Source organism: Caenorhabditis briggsae (genome assembly GCF_000004555.2).
Source record: "Caenorhabditis briggsae complete genome, chrIV, whole genome shotgun sequence".
In the NCBI taxonomy this organism is placed as follows: domain Eukaryota; kingdom Metazoa; phylum Nematoda; class Chromadorea; order Rhabditida; family Rhabditidae; genus Caenorhabditis; species Caenorhabditis briggsae.
The window spans coordinates 9,371,777-9,398,421 of record NC_013487.2 but is presented as its reverse complement, the minus strand read 5'-3'; the positions used below and the strand labels follow the sequence as shown (position 1 = coordinate 9,398,421).

The 26,645-nt window shown below is 37.6% G+C and overlaps 6 protein-coding genes and 2 non-coding genes across 8 annotated transcripts in view; 4 read left to right on the top strand and 4 right to left on the bottom strand.

Moving 5' to 3' along the window:
* The window catches only part of Cbr-ugt-65, a gene marked incomplete at both ends in the record, with an annotated part of 4,973 nt that extends 3,509 nt beyond the window's left edge, over positions 1-1,464 (bottom strand). Inside the window, one exon of the mRNA XM_045235703.1 lies at positions 1,410-1,464. Within this exon, the coding sequence (XP_045092363.1) occupies positions 1,410-1,464 (55 nt within the window). The remainder of the gene's footprint in view (positions 1-1,409) is intronic.
* Positions 1,465-1,672: 208 nt separating this feature from the next.
* Cbr-col-130 lies at positions 1,673-2,431 on the top strand (the record flags this gene model as incomplete). The annotated part of the gene is made up of 1 exon (XM_002633614.2): positions 1,673-2,431. The coding sequence occupies one exon, from the start codon at positions 1,673-1,675 to the stop codon at positions 2,429-2,431; it is 759 nt and encodes a 252-aa protein (XP_002633660.2).
* Positions 2,432-2,596: 165 nt separating this feature from the next.
* CBG26384 lies at positions 2,597-4,701 on the bottom strand (the record flags this gene model as incomplete). Its single annotated transcript, XM_045235702.1, has 2 exons — positions 2,597-2,894; positions 4,568-4,701. The coding sequence occupies 2 exons, from the start codon at positions 4,699-4,701 to the stop codon at positions 2,597-2,599; spliced, it is 432 nt and encodes a 143-aa protein (XP_045098194.1).
* Positions 4,702-13,572: 8,871 nt separating this feature from the next.
* On the top strand, positions 13,573-13,644 carry CBG28939. Its single transcript has one exon. It is a non-coding gene (tRNA).
* Positions 13,645-13,870: 226 nt separating this feature from the next.
* Positions 13,871-13,942, top strand: CBG28806. Its single transcript has one exon. It is a non-coding gene (tRNA).
* A 1,971-nt stretch (positions 13,943-15,913) lies between these two features.
* On the top strand, positions 15,914-17,460 carry CBG03332 (the record flags this gene model as incomplete). Its single annotated transcript, XM_002633613.1, has 4 exons — positions 15,914-16,030; positions 16,128-16,217; positions 16,636-16,784; positions 17,310-17,460. The coding sequence occupies 4 exons, from the start codon at positions 15,914-15,916 to the stop codon at positions 17,458-17,460; spliced, it is 507 nt and encodes a 168-aa protein (XP_002633659.1).
* Positions 17,461-17,699: 239 nt separating this feature from the next.
* On the bottom strand, positions 17,700-19,162 carry Cbr-acl-13 (the record flags this gene model as incomplete). Its single annotated transcript, XM_002633612.1, has 4 exons — positions 17,700-18,285; positions 18,331-18,589; positions 18,868-19,044; positions 19,096-19,162. 4 exons carry the CDS (start codon positions 19,160-19,162, stop codon positions 17,700-17,702), a joined length of 1,089 nt encoding a protein of 362 aa, XP_002633658.1.
* A 263-nt stretch (positions 19,163-19,425) lies between these two features.
* CBG03330 lies at positions 19,426-25,939 on the bottom strand (the record flags this gene model as incomplete). Its single annotated transcript, XM_002633611.1, has 6 exons — positions 19,426-19,533; positions 19,577-19,930; positions 19,976-20,286; positions 25,493-25,659; positions 25,700-25,818; positions 25,865-25,939. The coding sequence occupies 6 exons, from the start codon at positions 25,937-25,939 to the stop codon at positions 19,426-19,428; spliced, it is 1,134 nt and encodes a 377-aa protein (XP_002633657.1).
* Positions 25,940-26,645: the final 706 nt, after the last annotated feature.

Genomic DNA, 26,645 nt, shown 5'->3' with positions numbered 1-26,645 from the left:
TGAAAATGGACTTGGAAGCAATTTTTGTCGCTTTTTTGGTGCTTCTGAAAATGCACGAAGGCGATGAGCACGGATTCTGGAACTTTGCCAGAATACTAACCATCAAAAATATAGATATAACATCTGGTGAAAATTTGAACGAAATCGGAGAGGGTCGATTTTGGTCGAATTTTTGTTGCCGTGTACTCCCCCACATGGTGAAACCTCATTTTTGGGTACATTTTGGCCTAAAACTCATAGGGGGCTCAGGTTTATCCTTTATCTCAAAACAGTTTCTAATGTATTTTTTAATGTAGAATTGGAATTTCATGTTTAATTTTATAAAATAATGGAAATTTTTTCAGGAAGGTCATTTTTTGGTCCAAAAAATAGCTTTTTTGCAAAAAATTGAATTTTTTTCAGGGAAGATGGAAGAATATAAATATAGTGCCAATACAAAAAATGTTCCAAATAGTGCCTAAAAAAGTTCTACGATAAAACCTAATCATTATTTCACATTTGAAAAAAAATTTTTTAGACACCCCACGACCATATTTTTGCAGGTGTGGGACAAGTCGGGGCATACTATCTTTCTTATATATAAAACGCTACACGCGTCCGTCTGTCCCGGTGTCACTCTATCGACTTTTGAAAAAACTTGATAAGTAAATATAGATTTACGTGACCCTTTAAAAAAGTAAAGAAGCGACCAAAAAGTAAAAAAACTAGGTTAAATCGCGCCGTAGGCGCACCAGCCTAGACACCCCACGACCATATTTTTGCAGGTGTGAAACAAGCCGAGACAAACTGTATCTCATATACCTTAGAAGTCCATAAACATGCAATATATGAAAAATTAACCAGAAAAAACAAGTTTGAATTTTTCTGTACAGTGGATAATAGACCTGAAGTTACAGAGAACGTATCTTAATCATCTCGATTCCTGTGACAGATATCAAAAAACATTTTCAACTGATAAAATATTGGCTTTGTTATGATAAACAACAAACAGAAACCGAGACAATTGAGCTCAACGTTTGTGTGGGTTTCTATTAGAGGAAATATAAAAGTATACCGTTCGTAACGTTCCTAACTTCTACCACACTGTTCCGCAGAGAAATTGTTATCTAAACTATTCCCTTCTTCTTTTAGAAACCACTTCAAAACCCATTTCTGATCCACTAATCTTTATCCAAGCACGCAATCAACCTCTCTTATTACACAATCCAATCCATATACCTTCCAGCATTTTTCTGTCTTCCTCTCTTCATCTGATATCAATCGCACCTTCTTTTTCTTTCATCTCTTCATCTGCTTCTCCTACCACTTTTTTCGACCTTTTCTCCTCCGTCTTCCTCAAATTACGCAACAGAACTTGCTAACCCGTGACGGTAGGGGTGGCGTCTGTTTCTTTTGGCAATAGTCCAAACAAAGCGACACATCCGAGTATAAAAGGCAAGGCGAGGCACTTTTGAAATCAGTCATCTCATCTTGTCTGACATAATGAGTGCCAAATACGTTGTTACTGTCGCTTCTATCTTCTCTGGGCTTGCTATCGTAGCTTGCCTCTTCACAGTTGGTGCTATTTTCAAAGACATCAATGACTTGTATGACAACGTCATGGATGATATGGATGAGTTCAAGGTTCGTTTTCAAATTTTCTAGATACAATTTACGAACCATCAATATTTAGATGTTCGCTAACAACGCCTGGCAAGATATGATCCCAGTTACCCGCCCATCCCTCGATAACCAGAGCAACCTCCGTGCTATCTTCGGACGTGAAAAGCGTCAAGCCGGGCAATGCAACTGTGGAGCTCAGCCAAACAACTGCCCAGCTGGACCACCAGGACCACCAGGAGCACCAGGAGCACCAGGAGATGATGGACACCCAGGAGAGGCTGGAAAGGCTGGAGTTAACGGAATCTCTCTTATCTCTCATGAAGGAGAAACCGGATGCATCAAATGCCCAGCCGGAGAGCCAGGACCAGCTGGACCAGATGGAGCTCCAGGAGCCCCAGGACCAGACGGACAGCCAGGACAAGACGGACCAGCCGGACAACCAGGAGCTCCAGGACCAGCCGGACCACAAGGAGACGCCGGAGCACCAGGAAATGACGGAGCCCCAGGAGCCCCAGGAGCCCCAGGAAAGGACGGACAACGTGGACAAGGACAGCCAGGAGCTCCAGGAGCCCCAGGACCACAAGGACCAGCAGGAAACGCCGGACAAGATGGAGCCGCTGGAGCACCAGGACAACAAGGACCAGCCGGACCACCAGGACCAGACGGACAACCAGGACAAGCTGGCCAAGATGGAGAGGCTGGACCAGAAGGAGCCGCTGGACAACCAGGAGCTGATGCCGCCTACTGCCCATGCCCAGCCAGAACTGGAGCTGTTGAGAACAAGCCAGAGACTAGCGGATACAGAAGAAGAGTTTCCAAGGTCGTCTAAGAATTTTGACTCGCAAAATAAAATATTCACTCATCTTACCTGTTGTGGCAAATGTTATTATTTTAGTTCCATGGTTTTCTTTTAGTTTCAAAGCAATTGCTCCTTGAAGAGATGTATAAGTTTCATCCACAATAACAAGATCGTAAGGTGTGGATAGTATTTCATTCATTTGATCTGAAAATGAGAAAATAGGTTTAGAATATTCAAGAACAACAGTTTTCTACCATCTTTGCCTTCTTCAAGATAACGCATTGCAATTTCATAGCACCAAGATCCATAATGCGGAACCATTTCATAATTCCAAAATATTCTGCTAACTCCACTGGTATCTGGTGCAGTATCATCTGTCCGTCCTTCCATTTTATTTACCAAAGACTCCAAAATTTTCACTTTCAACGACGAAATTTTCATCCTGCTTGCACTGATCGTGTACATCGAAACATCATGGCCATCATCGGACAATCTGGAAATTTGAAATTTGAAATTTAGAAAAATCACATGTGTTCTATCTCATTTCTGTGTTCTCTGTGGTAAACAATGTGTCAAAAAGTATTTGAAGATTTGGAAGAAGACACTCTCTCTTTTTTCTCCCAGGGGAACGTCTCGCGATTCCGAAGATTTTTGACGTCAGTCACGGAGCGCACGAGCACCACACCCAACCAATCAAACTTTTTATAAGCCTGCTTTTCTCGTATTTTTTCGGGAGCTATGACTGCAATGCCAAACGCATCACTTGCTTCCAACCGATTTCGACCCGTTTTATGAGTCGTTTACTGCTGTGATGGGAGGGCCTTTCTCTTCTCAGTCTTTCGAAAAAAAGACATTTGGGAGAAGAATGTCACAGTTTCAGAGATTTTCGATTATCCCAATCCTCTCAATTTTGCAAGATGAGAAGAGTTGATCAGAGTTCGAAGCTCTTTGAAAAACTTGTTGCATTCTAGGTTCAACACGAATTTCAATTTCAAAATATTTAGTTTGGATAAAATTATTTTAATTAGGTTTAAATTAATAATCTCCGAAGTGAAGTGTTTTTTTTCAATGTTTGAAATTTTCACCCAGTTAAAATCACTATAGAATTAGGAATCCATACGATATAAAGATTTAAAACGACGGCTGAAAACATACTATTTTTTCTGATGAGTTCTTGATTTCAGAAATTTTATACTCTTTCTTCTGCTTTTTGCGGATTAGTTAGTATTAGAATCTAGCACAATTTCAAAAAAATGTATACCGTAGAACCTGTATTAGAAGGCCCCTTTTATTATTCCAAGGAACCTCCGGAGAGACAATCTAATACAGGGCTCCTACACTGTCAAGTTTGATCTCAATTATCTCAATTCCTATGCAAAATACCAAAAATGTGTTGACTGATAAAATGTTTCTGATATTATGATAATTATCAGTTGACGACGTTTGGATATCTTTGGCAGGAATCGAAAAAATTGCCTCAACGTTCAAAGTTAGGGGGCCCTTTTATTACAGATGTTACGGTATTCTTGCGTACACTTCGAATAGGAAGTTTCTTGTTTTCAGTTTGAACCCATCCTCCTTGTCTCTCAAAATCCCAAAATCGCATGACCTAACTGGTCCACACGTGATATCCATCCATCCATCGTCGACCCAATTCCGCCCATTTTGCTCCCAACACATTCATATTCGTGGTGCAATTGATTGTGATTGTCGGTCCCAATGCACATCACTCATTCTTTTTCTTCCTCTCTACTTCAGTTTTTTTGGTTTCTTCTCAGACTATATCTCTTGAGAAATGACCTCAAGAATCTCATCCATTTCAAATGTCGTCTGAGGTGCATCCATTCTTTTTTTCCACCAGTCATCCTTCTCTTCTTTTTTCTTCTTTCCACTTCTTTCCGGGGGCAAAAAGAAGAGATGCACCACTTCAAATTTGCCGCCTTTTCTTTTTCTCCTTATTTTCTTTTTTTCTTCACCTACTTTGTCCTGGTCCGATCGTATTTCACGGGTGAGTGCGTGAAGCGGAAACGAATTTCGAAGCATTGCTCAGTCATTTCCCCGGTTGATTCTTGACACCTTTTTTCTCCCGAAGTTTTTTGTCGTCCCGTTTTATTCCCATAAGAATACTTTTTCCACGTCACCATCTCGTGACATACTTCAGCTTACCTTTCTGCAAGTGGCATCATTGTTAGTGCGTGGCTCTTTGAGTTGAACATATTCAAAAATATTATACTGGAGCAGTTTGAAGTGGGTAGAGGAAGAAGATGAAAAAGTAGCCAAATGAGCAGTGGAAATGGCATTTTGTAGGATACCTGAAAAAACGGTTTAAAGTTGCTCCATTTCATTTTTGAGAGAAATTAATATTGAGGTCCATAGAGAATATAGCTCTGACTCTGAGTGAGGAACGAGACGAACATTTTTGAAAAACCTAAATCTTCATAATATACAAAAACAGAGTAAGTATTGTGGATCTCGATTAAAACTCTTAGAAGTATACCAGTCTGGCGATTCTGAAAAAAATCTTAAATGCATACAGAATAAGTAGGACCACTAATAATCTAAAAATAAGGAACTTACCTTTTTTAAATGTCACCTAACTCTCAAAAAGATCCCCGCCCCCAGGTTATTCAAAATCTCATTAAACCGTTTTACAATGTTTTCATGAATACTGTGGTTTTTCTATATCCCGAGTCTTAACTACAGTAACCCTTTTTGTTCTACCCTCTTATTTATTTCCACTTTTTTCCTCTATAATTACCACAGATTCTGATTTTCCCCTGTCCTATACATATACACATATCCGTATCTATTTTGACTGGAAACAACCGGATGTGCTCCACATAAATCCGCTCCTCCTACTCTATTTCCGGTCTCTTCTCATCCTTTTTTTCTTCTCAATTCCTTTTATCCTTGTAGCCTCCCTCTTCTTTTTTCTGGCCCCGCACGGAGCCATTATCCGACAGCAAGAAAACGAGAAAAGGAAGGAATGAATCCCCGAAGAAGGGATGAGTGTTCTGATGTAAAAAGAAATGGTAGAATGACTCAAGAGAGTGAGAGAGAAAAAGAAGGAATTCACTGAATTAACTCAAAGTGGGTCGTTTGAAAATCTAGAAGAGTTGGGGAGAGAAATGGTTTTATTGGTGAGTGTCAAGATAGGATTCGATTGAGTTTAACATGTTTCCAGTCAGAACAAATAGAAAAAACAACAGGATTTTTAGTAGAAAAAGCCTTTCTAGAATGTCTAGGATCTCATTATTCTCAAGTGCTGGCAAACGGAAGAAGTAGGTTTAGAAAAACTTTTAGATCGTATCAACTCAAGTAAGTCATGGAAATTTATCATAGATAGGGACTCCCGCCTTCCATTATGCAATATGATTTGAAGAACCAGTAATTTCGGTCAACGTTAATATAATACATAACGTAAAACTTGTATGAGAAGGACCGGACTTTCTATTGTTCCAAGTTTTCTCCAAAGGTACCTACTATTACAGGGGCCCTTCAATTAGAGGTGGCCTTAATTTAATTCAATTGGAGGTGGCCTTTAGGTGGCCTATCATTTCAAACAGCACATTTTGAAGGGAGTCTTTCTATTATATGGGTCTTTCTAATACAGGTTTTACGGTACTTTTAGAAAAAAATTTCAAAAGAATAACACAAAAAAGGCCCAACTGGGTTTCATTTTGCAATATAATGTTTTATGATTCGAATCGAGAAATGTGAAAAGTTAAAATGGCCAATCGTTTCGATGCGATGCTTCGAAAGTTATCATTGCCCCCTCTCTCCGATCAAACTTCTAATGGCTCCATCATTTCGCTTATCTTTTCTTTAATTTGTTGATGCAAAAATGTTGCAAAATGTTGATTGCTGCATCATTGCACTTTATTTGAACTTTTTGTAGCGAGAATGATGATTTTTTCAAATCTACCAAAAATCAAGAAACTCTATAAAAATTGTGTTTTCGAAATAAATTCGGAAACCATCTGAACTGATCAAAATTCGTTAGGGCTTTATTGTTTAATGGCATTTTAAACCTATTTTTTTTCCAAAACTTAGAAAAAGAAAATTCGATGTAATATTTCGGAATCTCTGTCGAGAATTATATCATTTCGAATACGAGCCTTGCTTGTTACGGACCGGGCCGGACCAGGATTTTTTTCCAATTTTGATAGCCCTGCCCGGCGGACACGGTATCAAGTGAAATCATTTTTTTTTATTTTGATCAAAAGTTTTGAATGCATAGAGAAATCATATCAGACAAAAAACGAACCCTTCAAAAAAATTACCGTAAAACCTCTATTAGAAAGGCCCTTTTAATAGAAGGGCCCCTCTAATTAAAAAATGACCGGAAAAAAGGAAAAATGACCGGAAAAAAGGAAAAATGACCGGAAAAAAGGAAAAATGACCGGAAAAATAGAAGGAGCCCTCTAATTGAAGGGCCCCTATAATAGAACGACCCTCCGGAGGAACCTTGGAAAAATAAATAGCCGGCCCTCTAATTAAAAGCTCAGAAGTTGACATTGTAATGCAGGCTTTTTGATACCGGGCCTATCGGGCCGGGCCCTTGAAAACACATGAGCGAGAAATTCACGTGATTCAGAAGAGACTATCACCAAGTTTCCTTTCAAACTACAAACCTACAGTAACTGATAAAAGATCGCAGAGTTTAGGATACAAGCACTTTTTGAAATTTCAAACGAATTGATAAAAAGTGTAGAGAATACCAGTGAAACACACAGAGAACCAACAAACATAAACAGATACCATTGATAATTATTCACTGATAACTTATCACTTGTTCTTACATTTCTGTGTCTCTTTGCTGCTCGTTATCTGTCGTTGATAGCAGTTGTGATGCAGAGAAAATATAGCTACGGTCATTTTGAGTACAGATTCTCTCATAGGATATAATATCCTGAATAGGGGTATGAATTTGAGAAAGGAAAAAAGAAAATGAGGGGGGGGGGGGGTTGAAACGGAAAAAAAAACGAGTAGAAATTGAATTTGTAGCTGATCACCAAGATCTCACCGAGGTTTTTTTAGAGTTTTGCGTTTATTTTTTGAAAGTTTCCGGGAGGAATATTCTATAGTAGATAAACTTCGATTATTGCTTCAATGCTTCTAAATTGTAGTTTGTAGTTTAATTCAAAGTAACCCCGTTTATTAACCATATGAATGGTATGCCTGTCGCATGCATTCCGAGTGGCAGACTTTTTCGAACTTTTGTGACTCTTGTTCGCTTGATAGTCTTACTGTACTCACATGGTTCCAAAAGGCCAAGCTGGAATTCGCCCCCCCCCCCCAGATAACTTTTAGGTCAGTTGACATTTACTTATTTCAAAGTGGACGTGGAATTGATTCACGTATTTTTTTTAAGCGCGCGTTTTCCCTCATCGTTGTACGTTTGATACTCAGCCAACAAAAAGAAAAAATAAGAAACCCCAATCTCACGTTCGCTGGAGGGACCGACCAAGCCTTTTGGAACCCTGTGTGTATTTATGTTTTTCCTTGAAGAAATATTTTTATGCTCGAATTTCGAACTCCTCTTTAAACATACAGTAAACCTTGTAATAGAAGTGTCCTTTATATGTAGTTAGGTTTTAGCTTTGAGTGTTTTTTAGTTGAAAGATTTTCGATATCTTGCATAGGAGCCAAAAAAAAACTAACTTAAACTTGAAAGTGTGAGGGGCCCTTCTATTACAGGTTTTATGGTATCATAAATATGATTCATACTCGTACTCTTTGCTCGTACTCAGAAAGTTATTGAGTACATTAAAAAAGAGCTGCGCTGCTGCAAAATATCCTTTTCATTAGTATGAAAATAATTAAATTAGAGTTTATTCAATTGACATTCTATGAATGCCTAAACAATTTAGATGGTGACGAAGAACTGCATCTTCCTTCTTCTTTTTCATATTTAAAAGTGCCTTTGTTCCATTTCTTGAAATCCCTTCTCTTCCGGACATCTCTTTTCATTCTCGTTTCTGGAAATCCAAAAATATCTTTGTGGTGATATTTGTTATTTTCAATTGTTTTTTACCAGTCGATTTCCGCCGCCTGTCGGCGGCTACAATCTCCTGGCTTCACTAAAAAGTTTGAATCTCCGAATCGGAGAGAATCAGAAGACGAAGTTTTAGTTGATTGTGTTGTCAACGTTCATAAACTGGAGTGACAGTCTGCTTATGCGCCTTCGGGGCTAAACCTTCTGGCTCCCGCTTACAACACCCTTAACCGATTGAGTTTGGGCTTGGACAGATAAATCAGAAATGTAGATCAGAAATGTGTCTTAGTTGATACACGAACTGTTCAAAATTTCCAAATTTTTAGAACTAATAATTTTTCTGAATTCCCGAATATCTTGAAATTTGACAACTTATAATTTTTTCAGAAGTTTCGAAATTCAGGAGTCCTGAATTTTCGGAACTGCGATTAGAACTCACAGATTTTTCTATTAAAATACTTCATTTCAGTACTCATAATTTCTGAAATTTCGTATTTTCGAGTTTCCGTATTTCCGACTTTCTGAGATTCTACTTCACAAATTCCCAAAATTTTAACACGAAAAGATTTTCAGAATTTTCTCTAAAACACATTTCTGAGTTTTTGATTCACAAAGTTTATGAATTTTCGAATTTTCTAAATTCCGAACTTGGGCTTTCTGATATTTTGAACTTCTAAGTTTTTGGTTTTTCTGGTTTTTTGCTTTCGAGATTTTGGATTTTCAAAATTTCGAGTGTTCTAACTTCAAATTTTTTAATTTCGTAATATTCCGAATATCTGAATTTTTATACTTCTGAATTTCCGAAACATTGGACATTTGAATTCTCTGATTTTCAAACTTTAAAATTCCCGAAGTTTCAAATCTCGGTATTTTCGAGTTCCCGTTTTTCCAATTTTCCGAATTTTTGAATCAGAATTTTAGAATTTCAGAGTGAAACCAAAATGTTTGAAGCATAGGAATGGTTAGAAATTTCGCATTTTCGAAAAAAAATAATCAAATTTCGTGAATCAGAATCTCCGAAATTCATTTTTTGAGAAGTTAGGGGATTCAGAAAGTCAGAATTTTAAATTTTACTTAACTTTTTTCTTTCTTCTTTCAAATGACTTCGCTAGGGTCGTGGAACCGGGAACAAACGGACACACAGACAGAATTTGGTGATTGTTAATAGTAAAGATTTTGAAAACTTATCTGTCTTCTTCTTCTTTGGTTTTTTTTTCAAAACTCATTCTGGTTTTGCCCGGAAGGCAAATATTGTTGATAAATTTTCCCATGTGCCCTCCGTTGCTGCTTTTTTCACCAACTTTGACAAATCTCTATCTTTTTTCGGAAAGGCCCACATGACGGCGGGCGGTGCGGAAATTTGATTTTTGAATTTCCGAAATCCCTTTTCTTTTCTCTTTGTCACCGAAAACCTCTTCCTTGTTTTTGTCTGCCTCCTCCCTATTTGGCACGTTTACAACTGTATTCATAGCAGTTAGAAAGTTTCAGAAAATTTTGCTTTATGTTACTGTAGGTCCAAATCCACTAAATAGTGTACCTTTAACCTAGAACACTCAGAGGTTTCACTAGGATGTTATATGCCGCTAAACCTGTATCAGAATTAGAGGGATTTTTCCATGTTTCCAAAATTGAGCAAGTTTTAAGCGAAAAATAATTGTTCCACAAATTTATGAGAATTTGTCTAATTTCGGGAAGATTTTCTCTTAAAACGTAAGAAAACTTCCAATTTTAAACAACACAGTTTTGAGGAAACCCGTCTCTCACAGGGGCTCTTCTAATACAGGACTTCCGGTAACTTCACTTTTTTCTATCATCATTATCTTCATCTACAGTGCTTTTTCCATTATAATCAGTTTAGAAAAGTGGCGAATTGGATCTGCCTACGGAGAACTTTTGCAAAACTGAGCTACAGAGTTGCATTCAAGGTTTTTAAGCAAAAAACTAGTTGTCGGGGTCATAAAACTGTAAATTCGTGTTTGCCGCATTCAGTAGAATAATGATGTTCTGCACATGCCATTGACAGTTTTATAATTCCGACAACAGGTTCAAACAACTTTGCAAATAATTGGAGTTTTCCTTTTTCACTTCAGCCATTTTTAGAAGAAAACGCCGCCGGAAGAGACCGATGTAGATGACATGACATGAAATTCGATGCGATGGTGAATTTTCTCGCATGCATCTACATCTATACACACCTTCTCTTGTTTTTTAGTCGACTCTCCAATTTATTTGTCTTCTGTTTCTTTTCACGTTGCCATCGTTGCCTTCTCCATTTTTCTTCTTTTTTTCTTATGAGGTCTCATCTTCTTCTTCTTTTTTTATTCCTTTTTTTTGCTTTATTTGTTTACACCGGATTACACTTTCGGATAGTGAAGATAAAATTTCACGTTTCAAAATTGAAACACAAAAAAGCGAAGAAGCAGAGAGTGTAATCTTAACGTACACCCAGGTTTCTCCAGATGTTTTAATCACACAAATCTCGAATTCCTGCTTCTTCCCACAAACAAATTAGTAGCTCTCTACTCCTTCTTCTCCTGCAACTCATTAGAGCTCTCAGAGCATTAAGATTCTCCCACTCTAATGACTCTTGAGCTGCTACTCTCTTCTCACACGAAATTAGATTTTCTTTCTTTAGGATGTTTCAAAATTCAAAGATTTTGTTACCACCCTCTTCTTCTTGAACTTCTGCATTTCTATTGTTGGTATTTAAATTGTCAGGCACTGTATTTCTTCTTATATCAGCCCTCCACTTTCCCTACTTTAGTCCTTCTCTTGGTTACTGTAACAGTTGCAGAAAAATTGCTAATTTTCAAACTGATTGGGATGTTAATTAGACAAATGTCAGTTTCAATATAACGACCAAAAGACATCAGTCATTCATTTGTTGAACCCGTAAACCTGTAATAGAAGGACGCTTTAACTTTTAACTTTTAGTTAATTTATCTCGGTTCCCGTCAAAGATATAAAAAAGTTGTCTACTGCTAAATTGTTCGTTCGTCAGCTCAAACTTTACAGTTTCCGGTCCTTCTATTACAGGTTTTACGGTATCTCTCATAATTACAATGGGGATGGAGTTCCAAACCTGGTATACCGTAAAACCTGTATTAGAAGGGCCGGTCCTTCTATGGATCCAAGGTACCCCCGGAGTTCGCTTCAATAAGAGGGTTCTCTTGTATTTTTCCATAAATTTTTTTCCGAAAATTTACAAATTAGGTGAATTCTTGTTCAAAATTCATGAAAATCAATTAATTTCACTAAACTTGAGCAAGTTTTTGAGCAAAAAGCAGTGTTTCAACAATTTTCTGTGAATATGTGGAATTTCCGGAATACTTTCACTGAAAAAGTACAGAAGTTTTTCCATTCGAACAACGCTTTTTGATTGAGGACACTTATATTTTTCCAAGCCTCTCTCTGCAGAGGTAAAATGCGAACGGATCCGTTTCGGTGTCCACTAGGTTTTCTATCCGTAACGGGTCCGTTACGGGCAGTTTCGCGAAACTGAGTTCGCGAACGGATCCGTTTTTTCAACATTCGCAATCGGACAGGATACGGAGTTTGCGAACGGACCGGATACGGATGCAGCTGGAGGTCGAGAGATAGCTCCCATGCCCATTCGCGAACGGATCCGTTCCGGATGGCCGAGTTGTGAGGGACTAGCTTTCTCTTAACTCTTCCATCATATTTTTGCATCTTTTTTTTGTATTTTTAATCTATTTTTGCCGTTTTTTCCAACTTTTCTCGGCAATTGTGCCGATTTCTGTCTATCAAAATTTTCGAAAGGCGATTCTACGATGAAAAAAGGTTTGTAACACAAAGGTAATTCTTCGAAACATAGGGTTTGTTATAGGTATCACTTAACCTCTCCGTGAGCAAAAGGAACAAAAAATATTGTTTTGATGCTCACTTTTGCAGAAAGCAAGTTGCTAGCTTAAGGTAAGTGCAAACCACATTAGTTTTCGAAATAGTGACTTTTCAAATTTTCAGCGATGGGCATCTACTAAACATCTACCGACTAAAACGTTGGAAATGAGACAATTTTCAAAACCCGGAAAACAAAAAATATAACTAATAGGTAAACAGTATGCTGCATTTTCGGAAAATTTCCCGCTTTTTTTTCAGATTGCTCTGGTTCCGGTTGGTCGTTCAACAAAAAAAAAGGATTTTCATAGTTTCTCGAACTTTCTTGTACGTTTGATTGTTGTTTCTTATATTTTTTCTTAATAAAGTTCCGAATACTAAGTCTACAACTATCATGAAAACTCAGCAAAAATTAAGAGAAACTGAAAAAAGGAGCGGCGGGGGTTTTCAAAGAATGAGTCGGAAACGGATCCGTTACGGATTCGCGTACGGTCCGTATACGATTCCTATTTCATCCGCGCGCGAATGGCGGAGAATCCGTAACGGATTGTTCGCGAATCACCTGAATCACCTGAACACGCTTCTATTAAAAGAACTCTTCTAATCCAGGTTTTACGGTAGGTACGAGAAGCCTCCAGGGAATATTGTTGGTTCAAATCCTGCCTTATTAGAAAGTCGTTTCACTTCCACCCACCTCTCATTAGCCCTTTCGGGTTTAGCTCCTCCTGATGTTCTTTGATCGAGTCCTTCCAATCCTTACGGCCATAAACAATGATGACGGAGAGTGTCATAATTTTCTTTTTCTAGCTCAAGCTTTCTCTCATGTTTCCTCCGTTTAAATTGAGATGAACAGCTGACGATGATTGTTGACTAATCTCTCTTTTTCTCCCCATTGGCATGTATCGTCTGTGGAAAGAGGGTCCTCAAAAATTTAGACGGTGATCCCAGTTTGCGTCCGACTGCTTGCAAACAAAATAGAGACCTTTTCTTCATGAACTCATGATTTTTTCCAACCGAATTCCACTTTCTAATGAATTATTTTTTCCAGACGCTTCCATCTGATGAACTACACTGTCTACTAACAACGCCTAAAGTGAAACTCGAGAAATCATTGAGGTCCAATTCAAAATGCCAGAGGTAAGCCACTATTTGATTCACAGAGTCTTAAATATGGCAGTCCAAATCAAGTAACTCACTAATCAAACCCTCTGCATTTCGCAAGATACATATTTTCCTCACTAATTCCTGTCTGTGTCATACCACTGCAACACAGACAACCGCCACCTATACGCACGAGAGTCATGATTGAAATGTCGGTTCCATGGTGTAGCGGTTAGCACTCAGGACTTTGAATCCTGCGACCCGAGTTCAAATCTCGGTGGAACCTATGCCTTTTTTTCAATGTTATTAACAAATGTATCGGGGTCGTACATTGTAAACATTCGGAATGTTTAGACTACAAATTTTCATAGGTTTAATTCTCGGATTTTTTTGTGGGAAGAGAGTTTTTAGGCGTTCTTTTTTTCTTTTTTCAATAGCACGCGACCGGCCAGAACCGGCTGCTACGCTACCCCACCGAGTGGGTAAACATAAAAGTAGGCTAGGTTTCCGTTGGTTCCATGGTGTAGCGGTTAGCACTCAGGACTCTGAATCCTGCGACCCGAGTTCAAATCTCGGTGGGACCTATGCTTTTTTATAATTTTTGTTTGTCAGTTGACGGAAATCTAAAACCTTGAAAACACTACAGTGGTAATTTTTATTTGAGAAGACAGAACGGAAGTGTTAGATTACAGAGGGAATCTTCCATCACAGTAAATGCTCATGTTTGTCATTGTTATGTTTTTTTTTTCTTCACCGACACCGCCCGTTATTTTTGGTTGACATTCTTTTGAGCAGAAAAATAGCGGAGAATGAGGAATTGAGCCCCTGGGAGTGGTATGTGACATACTGTTCTAGGAGAAAGAAAAGGCATTCTGCCACGCGTATGCTAATCACACATCGACAGCGGATGTGCTCGTTGAACACAACGACGGCGTCGTCAGACTCAATGAGATTTCTTAAGCTATTTTTTTTGGTATTCACTTTCATTCAGTGGTAGGCGGGTCGGTTCGGATGAATAAGAAGAAGAAGAAGATGTCTAGATTTCCTACTGTATGGCTTTCTTTATCTACTAGGGTTTTGAGAGCAAGTTTGTATCTTTCATAGCCCAGTTAGACGAAGGAACTCTTTTGAGTCAAAGTACAGTGATCAGCAGATCTTTGTCTTCAGACATTGTTCAAGTCTTCTGAGGACAGTTCACTTCATCAACTTTCTAAACCCCTACTCACGTTACCACCCATTTTCTCATTTTCTTTCATTTTTGGTCCTTCTTCTTCTTCTTCTTTGCTTCGTGCCTTCATATTTTTCAGAAAACATACATCTATTTCTGAAAGTTTACACGAAATGGCTAATCTCTTCTGGAACAAACAAATGTCTGGGAGGATTCCATTTCTCTCCGATTTCACACATTTTTTGACAGAATCAGTTTCATTTTCGATTCACCTTCCTTGTCTTTTTCCCAAAAATTGTTTCCTGTGTTTCTCTGTGTTGATTCTTTAAAAAAAACAGCGAAAAAAGAATGGAGAATGCAAAAACATGATACATCAAAACATGGCGACAAAGAAAAAAATAAGGAGAAAAAACTTGAAAAGAAACAAATTGGGACACAACCCGGGTTTTCTCTCTATTTTTGTCTGCTCTTTGCCTCCTTCTTTTTCGCATAAATCAGTTGAGCTGATTTCCGAATTTTCAACTTTCATGTTTAAAGGACATCTGTTTTATTCTATTTATTTCAAATATTAAGTAAAACGAATTTCTGAAATTTCGAATTTCAATTTCTCTCATTTGTCTCAATCATTTGGACTTTCTTAATTTTTCAACTCCTAAATTCTGAATTTTCTGATATCCGACAATCCAAGTTTCAAAATTTCGGAATTTTGAAAAATTGAAAAGCATTTCTGAATTTCAAACTCAAAGTTATTGAATTTCGAATACACTTTCGAAATTAATTAAAATTCTCAAAATTCGGAAAGACTTAACTTATGATAATATTATGTTAAATTCCAAAATCACCGAAATTCTGAGTTTCCGAATTAGGAATTCCTGTAACTCTGAATTTCTAAACTTTATACTGTTTAGACCATAAAAAATAGGCTCTGAACAATAGTGACAAACCCCCTTCATAAGACTATAAGGGTACTGTAGGCGGAGGCCAGGAGGTTCAGCCTCGGAGAGGCATAGATATGCTGGTGAAGACATAATTGTTCAGAATTGAACTTCATTTGTAAAAAATTCCTCTCAAAATTTCTGGACCATTCTTGCTTAATTTTGTTATCTGAAAATTTTGAAAGGCTGTTTAGGGATTTATAGATTTTTTGCAATATTGGTGTTTCAGCCTTGATAGTATTCCAGTATGGGGGTTGTAAGACAGCCAGTTACGGAAGTTTCTTTCCTGAACCTTTGATACCTTTTCGCCTAAATTTCTCATTTTTTCTCTCTATTCTGCTCTACAATTGAATGACCAAAACATCATGTTCGTTACTTCTCGATTCAATTGTTCCTTCTTCTTTTTTGTGCTCTTCTTCATTTTATTTTGTTTCTCTCGTCAGTTTTCAAGTATGTCCTATCAACATGAAGTCGTTCAATACGCTCCCACTGAAGACAATGAAATTCATGCATTGATACGCGGAAAACCATCATTTTGTAAAGCAAATATTCGTGTTAGCACTCAGCAGGTAATATGCGAACTGCAAGGAGTTTGATTGAGTTCACTGTAGGACTAGAACAAGCTAATTTCGAGAAAAAAAACCATACCAATTTCCTGAATTTCAGTTCCAAGAGCGACTTTCGTACCTCGACAAGCGATATGATCATTTAAGGAAAATGACACATTCGTTGAGAAAAAAAGTCAACGAGTTGGAGGTACGTTTTAGGTTAATGATCTGAAATTTTGATTTTCGATATATGAATTGTATTGCTCAAAACTTCAATTCCGAACACTTGACAATTTATTATGCTGGTGTACGAAATCCAGAGCTCTGGAAGAGAAAATCTGTTGGGCGCGGCAACGGCTGAACTACCGTAGTTAGCAAATATGTTTTACTTTTTTTGCCATTTTTTAGATTTAGAAAAATGTTACACTTGTTTGGAGGATTTCAACACAAAAAGTGTCGATAAGCAATAGTAATCATAGAAAAAGACCTAAAATTTTCGGTTACGGTGGTTTTCGCTACGGGAACCGTTGGCCACGCCCACAAGGTTTCCTCTTCCACAGCTCCATCTTTTTATACAAGTATAATAGCACAACAACCTTTTCTATCAATCGAAGTTCAATTTTTAGGACATTATGAGAATGGACAATGACGAAGAAAACATGGAAACCATCAAAAAGCTATTGGAAGAAATCAAAAAAGAGAAACAATTGATGAGAGACGAGGCTCATATCATAAAAGGAGAGCTCTCAAAAACAATGTATAATGAAGACTTGAGGTAAGTGGTTGACTGATTCTCTGATTCGATTCAATTGCTATAACCGGGTTAATCTAACAGATCGAAAATTCTAAACTTTATCGATCAGTTCGAATGTTTCTGGTACGATGACAATGAGTAGGTTATTACATCGTTTTGATGTTTTCGTTTTGCTTCTTCTTCTTCTTCTCTTCTCCGTGACGTGGCACACAAAATCCCTCAGTTATCAGTAGAGCGTATTAAGCATTTATAGCACTTATGCACGAACATCACTCGCTGCTTCTGCATGTTCATCTACGATACCGCAAAACCTCTAATAGAAGGGCCCACATTGCTCTCTTTGAGCTCAATTATCTTGGTTCCTACAAAAGATATCATAAATGTGTCAACTGATAAAATAGTGGGGACTTTATGATAAACAATTTACCAGTTGATTGGATTTCTTTCACAGGAACCGAGAAAAGTTGGCTGAAAGTAAAAAGTAAGAGGTCCCTTCTATTACAGGTTTTAGGGTATTCTAAAAACAATATGAAAATCTAATTCAAGACGTCGTTTGGCTGGAGAGTGGAAGAAGATTGATGCAGACAGAAAGAGTTCAGCAGCAGAATCAGAAGCTTCCTCATCAATGATCGGAGATGATGACACTCCATCGACGTCTTCTGACGGACACAAACCGTATCGGGAGACGAGCATGTGAAAAGAAAATAACTCATTTCTTTGTTCTTTTTTTGTAAATTTCAAATTTCAACTCCTTTCAGTTAAACACAAATTCTCATTTACATCGATCTTTTTGTAGTTTGTTCGCTCAAGGGTAATCCGTCCAATTGCAATAAAGATTAGTTTGCGCCTCATTTTTTTAACGACAACGCAATATTTATTTTAGCAATTTTGCAATAAGAAATGTTCATTCGTATTTGGGATTCAATTTAATGTGACCTAGAAAATGAAAGACAAAAAGAATTTGGTGACGAAAGCAAAAATAGTCAGTTGTAGAATTTGGAATCCAATGAGAATCATGTAGGAAGGGAGTGGGGCCTCTTTGGCATCTGGAGCAAAACTTCCAGTTTTGTAATAGGAGTCCAGAAGTTTGTCTTTCTTCTGGTAGCGATCAAAAAGGAATTTGCGAAGTTCCTCTTCATCACTCCATTTGGGATCCATCTCAAATGTTTCATAGTGAATTGCATACGGCTTGCCACCTCCGTTCAACCATGCAGAAAGGAATGCTTCGTGAGTTGGAAGAATGATTCCATCTGGATATCCAAGTGTGACGTCAACCAAATACTTCAGTGGAGGTCCTCTTCCATTGTTCGCTTTTGATGAATCAGCTGGGTCAGGTCCTAGAACTTTGATAGCACTCAGTGCAGCACCAAGTCGTGGATAGGCGCAATGTTGGAGGGCAGGAAGATTCTTTTTCTTCTCGTAATCTGCATTTCTTTTTTGAATCAAGAAAAGACGAGAACCTTCTGGATACAGACACACCCATCGAAGATCAACTTCATGGTAGATACGATCAAAATGTCGTCTGAAAGGATGAAATTGATCGGTGTCAGTGGATACCAGAGCTCACCGTAAATGACTGAGCGTCTCTTCTCGTTTGTGAATGGGTACAGAATCAATAAAATAGTTTCCATAACTACTCCACAACCATCCAAGTGGAGTGTAGATCCACATATTGTAAATGACGAATATCCACCGTCCAACTGCATTAATTCCAAATGAATCTGCAGCCGCCATGAAGATGAAATGATCGAAGAGACTGAGATGGTTTGGAAGCATCAGAGCACGACAATCGGCAAGACGATCCAGATTCTCTCCGGACATCATCACTAGAAATAGATGGGGATTTGGAAAGTAATAGAAACTCTATTATTCTGGTACGAAAAATCAGAACTGTAGAACTGTGGAAGAGAAATGCCGGTGGCCGTGGCTAGAGGTCCCACAACTACCGTAACATTTTTTTACAACTACCGTAACGTTTTTTTTTCTCGATTTTTTTGAAAAAAATCGAGAAAAAAAATCCGGAAAATGATCATATTTTCAGATTACAGTAGTTGCGTTTCTCTTCCACATATCCGATTTTTTTCGCACCAGAATAATACTGTACCTTTGATCCCAGCCATTCTGACACAAGTGATAAATTGAAGATTTGAAGCACGAGCTAGAATTCTCATCACGATTTTCCGACATTCGGTACTGATAAGCAAAAAAGAAGCCGAGTAGAAAAGACAGATGAGAACGATGGGAGAGATGAATGAAGTTACAATACCGGCATAGATAAATACTACAAAATAAAATATATTCTAGAAAAGCGGTTTACTTAATTTCCTCTTACAAATCCATGAGATGACATGATCGATTATACTCGATTCTCTCTTTTTATCGTCCTTTTCAACCTCCATCATTCGAATCGAAATGGTGAATTAGGATCTCGAATTGTAAAGGAATGTCCAGCAAAGCCAGCACTTACGTAGCTCTGGTGACCCTCAGACAGTCACTGATGACGTGAAACTTTCAGAATTTTGCGGCTAGCAGGGCAATCATCTGACAATGAATCACTCGAATTTCGTAACATATTTATTAGAAAACAAAGAAAAAATTATCAAAACACATGAGATAAATGTTACATGATGACAATAGAATTTGTTTTGTGATTATGTAATTTTCACGCATTCTCGAAGACGTCATATTCCAGATCTGATTTTTCATGATGCATAGATGGCTGGATGCTAGAACTGAGAGCTGAATCTTTGGAACTTGTTTGTTTAGTCTTCTGAAATGGAGTATTCAAATTTGCAATCAATAAATATAATTACCTCGCTGAAATCCGCAAGTTTTCCTGGTGGTAGCTTTCGAATCTGTTCTCTCATAGCTCTAACTAAATTAACGTGCTTCGAACTCTTCACCATTCTCTCCAAAAACTTTCCAATAAAAATTGGATCTTTTGCGAGGTTATCAATCATACTTCCGTCCGTTTGAACGCACTTGTTATATGTTGTAACAGGTGGAGAGAATTGTGTGAACGGATCTGACGAATGCTGAGACGAATTCCCTTGAGAATGACTGACCAAATTCGCATATGACGATCCATCCGAAACTTGAGATCCCGAGTATGGTGATCTTATTAGATCGGATCTAGGCGAAGACATGTATGAAGAACAACGGGAGCTCTGAAAACATAACATTTTCATTGTGAACATATAATTTTCTAAAACCTGAGAAAAGTTGAAGAATGGCGAGTCGTCATTGAGAGAGCTCAAAGCGGAACTAATCGAGGAACTGACAGAACTGGCGCTCGAGATGGGTCTTGAGTATGGATTGTGAACCGGCTGCGAATAAAATGTTGCAGGAGTAGCGAAAGAAGAGGTTGTTGTCCGATTAGTGAAAAAATCCGATTGGAGAGAGTTGGCTAAATTTCTCGCAGCTGGTCTCTGTGTAGAACTTGGGACGGGACGATCGGATGACGACACCGGTTGTGATGAAGTGAATGCATTTTTCTTTTTTCCAGAACCAGTTCCCCAGTTTCCTGAAATAGTTCGTACAGAAGTACACTTAATAAGTAAACTATAAGTGTCACTTATAGAAAAGCATTCATGTCACCAGCCTTCCTACCCCGGGCGACCTAATCGTATCTACACACCAGGGGGCACTTTTTACGCTGAGCTTTTTTCGGAAATTGTTTCACACAGTTTTTTCCGTGACATTTCAAAGAAATAAGAGCCAATAAAAAATGAGAAACGTGGATCCACAGTATTCGCATGATGCGAATTATAGTGAATTTATTCCCCTCAAAAGATAGAGAGGAAGTACCCCAAAAGTCGAATCAGTATTAAATACAACAAAAATAGCAACTTAAAAGACGCCTGTAAATCTACGAAAGGGGGCATGGGGGTTTTTTCATCAAATCACGTGACTATGTAGGATTTTTGAAAAATTAGCTGATTTTCATAGCCAAAATATTTTTTACGTGACATTAAAAAAAAGAAACGTAGATCTGCAGTCGTTCGTCGGAAGCAATATGGAGTGGATTCAAATTTATTCCCCTCCAAAGAAAAAAGGATATGAAGATTTACCCCCCGAGCTTATATTACCCGTGAAACACCCAGCCCTCAATAGTATTTTCAGCACTTGAATAGTATTCTTCGGGTTTTTTTTTCGGTTTTTGATACCCAGTTCTTCCTGAAGTATATTATCGTATAATTTTATAATTTCAATTCAGAAAAAACTCTTTAGTGCCAAGCACCGACATAAAATAGGCTAAGACAAAAACGGGTTAAAATGTTGAAGATTCTAAACAGAAATAAGCTCAGCACCCTCAACCGGCGGAAACCTAAAAACAAAGATCCCTGAATGTGTAACAAACCCTTGATGCTACTTTGGAAATAATAAATTGAAAATCAAAATTGAAATTCAAAATTTTCAATGAAGATAAGCTAAACAATAAAAGCAAAACACAGAATTCCAAAAATAAACTTTCGGAAGGATGAAAAATCCCAAAAAATACCCTGAATACCTTTAAAGAAGAATATATTTCCTTTCTTCTGGTGATACTTTTGTGTCAAAAGTTTTTTACATTCAATTTTTTCACATTTTTGGCTGAAACATATGTTTCTATGTTCGGATGTTCGGAAGACTTTTTCGAAATTTTTCGGAATGTCGAAAATTCCGATTTTAAAAATTTCGGAATTTCGGAACCTCGGAATTTTCTGATTTTGAAAATTTCGGATTTTCGGAATTTTTCGATTTTCGGAATATCGGCATTTCAACATACCGTATTTTCTCTAATTGAAGCCCATGGGCTTCTATTTTTCAACCTCCTTCTCAGGGAAATACCAAAAACAGAAATCTCCAGAAAATTTTATGAACAGAAAGAAACACTGCAATAACCAAATAAACGAGCTGCACTGTACAAACTGCACTAACTGACAAGGGAAGTACCCGAAGTGTCCCCTCGATTTTTGTTAGATATTGGTGGCAAAAAATGTCCCTTCCTCGGACTAGCACAAAAAAGATAATATAAGGTGCCAATAGGCAGGTAAAAAATAGGCAAAAAAATAAAAAAACTTTTTTTGAAACTTTTTCAGAAATAGTGGATCAAATTCATCCAAAAATCATAACTTTGTTCAGAGCAAAGATAAAATTGTAAACTAACATATTTCTTGTAGAACAGATTACAGTCTACAAAAAACATAACTACACCTTAACTTCCACATACAACATAAAAGCTCTGAGAATGAAAGATTCAATTGGTTCAGTTTCGTTGAGTTTAAAAAAAATTGAGTTAAAAAAAGAATTGATTTAAAAAAATATTATTTTTTCAAAAATCTCTCTTAAATGAACGGTACACTATACATTTGAAATCACAGTTGTGCATTATGACATGAAAGGAATTGAATAGACATAGTCTCCCGAAGGTTTTTTTTTCGAAAATCGGCATTTTTTGATTTCATATTATCGGACCATTTGGACATTTCCCTTCCTAGAAAGTTTCTTTTCAAAGATAAAGGTGTAGTTATGTCTTTTGTAGCCTGTAATCTGTTCTACAAGAAACATGTTATTTTATAATTTTATCTTTGCTCTGAACAAAGTTATGCTTTTTTGAATGAACTTGATCCACTATTTCTGAAAAAAACACAAAAAGTTTTGCCATTCTGCTCAACCTGCCTATGGGCACCTTATATTATCCATTTTGTGCTAGTCCATGAAAGTAACATTTTTTGCCACCAATATCTAACAAAAATCGAGGGGACACTTCGGGTACTTCCCTTGTAAGCTGCACAAATTTCTGTTAGAAGGTGGGCTTCTATTAGAGGCAGGGCTGTCAAACGGCCGGCCGCGGCTGGCCTCCTTCACGGCTTGGCCGGCCGGCCGCGCTGAAAAACTTTTTTTGATACGTCCCCGGCCTCGGCCGGCCGTCGTTCAAACAAATTAAGACGGAACTATGAGTTTTCAACAAACACATTAATTTTTCTTTCTGAATTTGAGCAGAGTTTTGACAAGTAATTTCGAAAATATGAATGATGGAAAAAGAATGGAAAAATTCAAAATTTACAAATTATGACTTCTATTCAATTGTCTATCTATTGTTCCCATGGGTCCCAAAAATAATTTTTTTCATGTTAGTTACTCCCTTTTGAAAAATTACTATTTTTAACCGATTTTCCATGTTCTGGTGACCTTTTTCATTTCGAATAAAGTTTCCCTCGGCCCCGCACGGCCGGCCGGCCGAGGCCGGCTTTACGGCCGCGTTGTCGCTCCCAAAAATAAAAGCCGCGGCCTTCCGGCCCAGATTAGAGTAAATATGGTATTCCGATTTTTAAATGTTCGGAATTTCGGAATTCTCGAAAGTTCCAATGTTAAAGTAGAAATTATATTTTTTCACCATAAGAACACCAAAAAAGCTGTGAAATAGACAAAAAGACTTTGAAAACGCAAAAAATTGAAGGAATTCTGCCCGCAAGCAATCTTTTCGCGACATACCGTAGTCCAAAAATCTCTATTTTCGAAAACAAAGCTTCGGAAATATTCCGGTCGGAATTTCATTTCGAAAAATTCTTTCGGAAATATTCTAACCGGAATTTCATTCCCGAAATATTCGGAATTTTTGGAATCTCGAAATCCGTTCCGAAAATCCTTGAATTGGAGTTACGAAATTCAGATTTTTTGACTGAGAAGATCCACCAATATAAGGAACCATTAAGTATTTACAACTATCAAATTTATTCACCGTTATCAAAATTTCGAAAAAGAAAAACGATTATTCGCATTTTCACGTGACGATAATAAGAAGTTATTTATATATTACTCTTGTCCGAAATAGATGCACGTTGCGGCCGAGAAAACAACGGTGGGCGGGGCTTAGCTCCCACAGAGAGAACACTACTGTATTTTTCAAATTATTGCACGCGCCTTTAATACAGTACCTCAATATTTATTGAATTTCTGCCTTTTTCTCTTATTTTTTTGCTTGTTACTGTCTAATTTTGTGTAATTCTTATAAATCTTCAATTTATTTTTCTTATAAAATAGAAAAAAAACAGCCAAATACTGTCTATTCAATAGAACGTGGGCGCGCCGCAAGTGACACGCCCCTTTATGAAACGTGTGAGAGAAGAAAAAAAATGAACGCGTTTCATAAAGGGGCGTGTCACTTTGCAACCTGCGGCGCGCCCACGTTTTATTGAATAGACAGTAGGGCCCAAAATAAAAAACGTCCGAGGTACGGTATTTGAAGGCGCATGCATCAATTTGTTGCTTTCGCTATGCGACCGGCGATGCGATTTTGAGGAAATTTTCGGCCGCAACGTGCATTGATTTCGGACGAGAGTAATATCAAAAACAACTAGAAATTTTGTCGATCGAATAGCGCACTGGTTTACACGCCGGTGTGTGAAACGATCGACCCGAGTTCGATCCTCGGTCGAGGCATCGGATATTTGGAAGGGAGAAAAAAGTCCGAAAAATCGAAAATAAAACCCCTCCTGCCAAGTGGAAAAAGTGGAAAATTTGCTGATTTTGGGAATTTCACTACTTTTCAACTAAAATTTTTTCAGAATATTGCGACTTTTGTTTTATTTTTCAGGCTTAGGCTAAAATGCCTTTTTCGTGGCAAGGAGTTTTGGCCTACGCCTTAAATTTGAACAGAAACACAAGAAATGTTGAAAATTTTCGTTGAAAAAAGCGAGAATTTCGCCTATTTTTGTGGAACAAAAGTACTTTTTTCACTAGTATTTTTGCAGAATTTTCAGGTTTTTGTTTTTCAGGCTTTGAAAGAACCGCCTTTTCATTCTCTATAATAACGACCAAAAAATAGCTCAACATTCGAAAATTTGGGTGGCGCCCCCCCCCCCCCGGTCCTTGTAGTAGAAGGGCCCTCTGGAGGTACCTTGGAACAATAGAAGGGCCGGTTCTTCTAGTACAGGTTTTACGGAAATAAAAGTAGGCTCATTCCTTAAAAAGTGAGCTTAGAACCCGAAATTAATGTATACCTAAAAACAAAGCCATCTGAAAGTCAAATTATAAGTTACTTCAGCTGTTAAAAAGTATGCTTAGAGCTTGAAAAGACATTTACAAAATGTGGAAAAAGTCCCTAGAAAATTCTGAATATCCATGCAAAAAAATTCCTTTTTCTGGTAATACTTGAAGTTTGTTTTCTGTTTTCGATTCCCAATTTTATAAGAACATTTTTGAATGTTCATAGAACATGTGTCTCTCAACCGATTCCGGAATATTCTTACAAATTCATGAAAGCTATGTTTTTCCAGTTTAGAATAGCCTAAAAACTATCCCAATAATTTTTATTTATTTTCAAATTAGCCTTTAAAAGTATTAAAAAATCCCGGTGAAATACCTATTCAGAAAAAGCAATTTCCCCTTCTTTTTTCCGAACACTTGGTGAGGTTTTTCCAGTTTCGGAAACTCCAAAAACTACCCCAAGAATCATTTGAATTTACAATCAGAAATTCCGAAAAAAAAAGAAAAAGTTAATTTTTAATTTTAAAAACGTGAAGTATATAATAACCATCGAAACTTCATCTAACGTGCTCCCGATTAGCCTAGTGGTTAACAGGGATGAATTTGAAACAACTGTCGTTGGTTCGAGTTCACTCCAGAACCTAGTGGTTTTTGTCAGAGTACAGTAATCGGGGTTAATCGTGAACAAAATACGGGAAATGCCCCCTGGTGTGTGGATACGATCGCGTGGCCGGGCGACGTTAGCAACTAAGTAGTACCTGTGTTCGTGAAGGTTTTATTCAGATGATTCTTCTCTGGAGTTTCGGAAATATATGCAATTCTCCGAATAGTTGACATGAACTGATTTCTATCTTTATCGCGAAATGTCAGCCGGAAACCTTGAGACTGGGCGTTAACCATTACATAAAGCTGTGGGCCTTTCATTCTGAAAACAAATGTTTATTTAATATTAGCCATTTACTTACTTCAAGCAAGGAAACTTTGAAACTTCCATATTACAATAAATGCGTTCAAGTTCTTCCATTCCTCGAAACACTGTAAGAATTCTTTTAGGTTCATCAAGCAACACCCGCACATCATTGTACTGCAAAATATAATTATTACTTGTGTGTTTATAATCTCTTTCTTACTACTTCACGCCCACTGCGCTTAATTTCCTTGTATTTCAACAGCGACCATCCTCGGTGTGAATTTTGAGAGTTCATGATGCAACCAGGCTTGTATCAATCGATATTTCTACCCAAACAGAAACATGAAAATTTACGAGAAACCTGTAAATAATTGAAGATACCCTTAACTATCAACATAGAGTCAATTCTTTTTTGTAAAGGGAATCGAAAAGTGTTCGACTGACAAAACGAGCAACATAACTTCACATATATATTTTGTCGATTAACTTTTTTGATACCTCTTACAGAAAACGAGATGAAATAAGTCAAAATTGACGGCGAAAGGATCCTTTTATTACAGGTTTCAATGTCGTGAATGTGGATTTTAGGCCAATGTCGGAGAATAAAACGCTTTTGTTGCGAACACAACTACGGGAAAATGCACACAACAAATAGTGTGATGTGCATGATTACTGTACTGACCGCCAAGTTGAAATTCCCGAATTTCGTGATTAAAAATCTGCAGTTTTCTGTCGTTGCCAGAGTTTCGATAAATAGCTTTGATCTTCATTTGATGGACCTCTCGAAAAATGAAAGGCGCCAATTTTATATTATATTCACTCCTTGTGTCATTTCGTCTCAATCCTTCGACGTTTACAGATACTAACCTGTAATGGCGCGTTCAAAGTTGATTTCCAAGAGTAATTTCCTGGAAAAACGCTGTCCAAAGCTGCCATTGTTTTCCAGAGGCCTCCGCTTCGAGACTCGCCGTAAATCGACATGAATCAACAGGAAGAACACA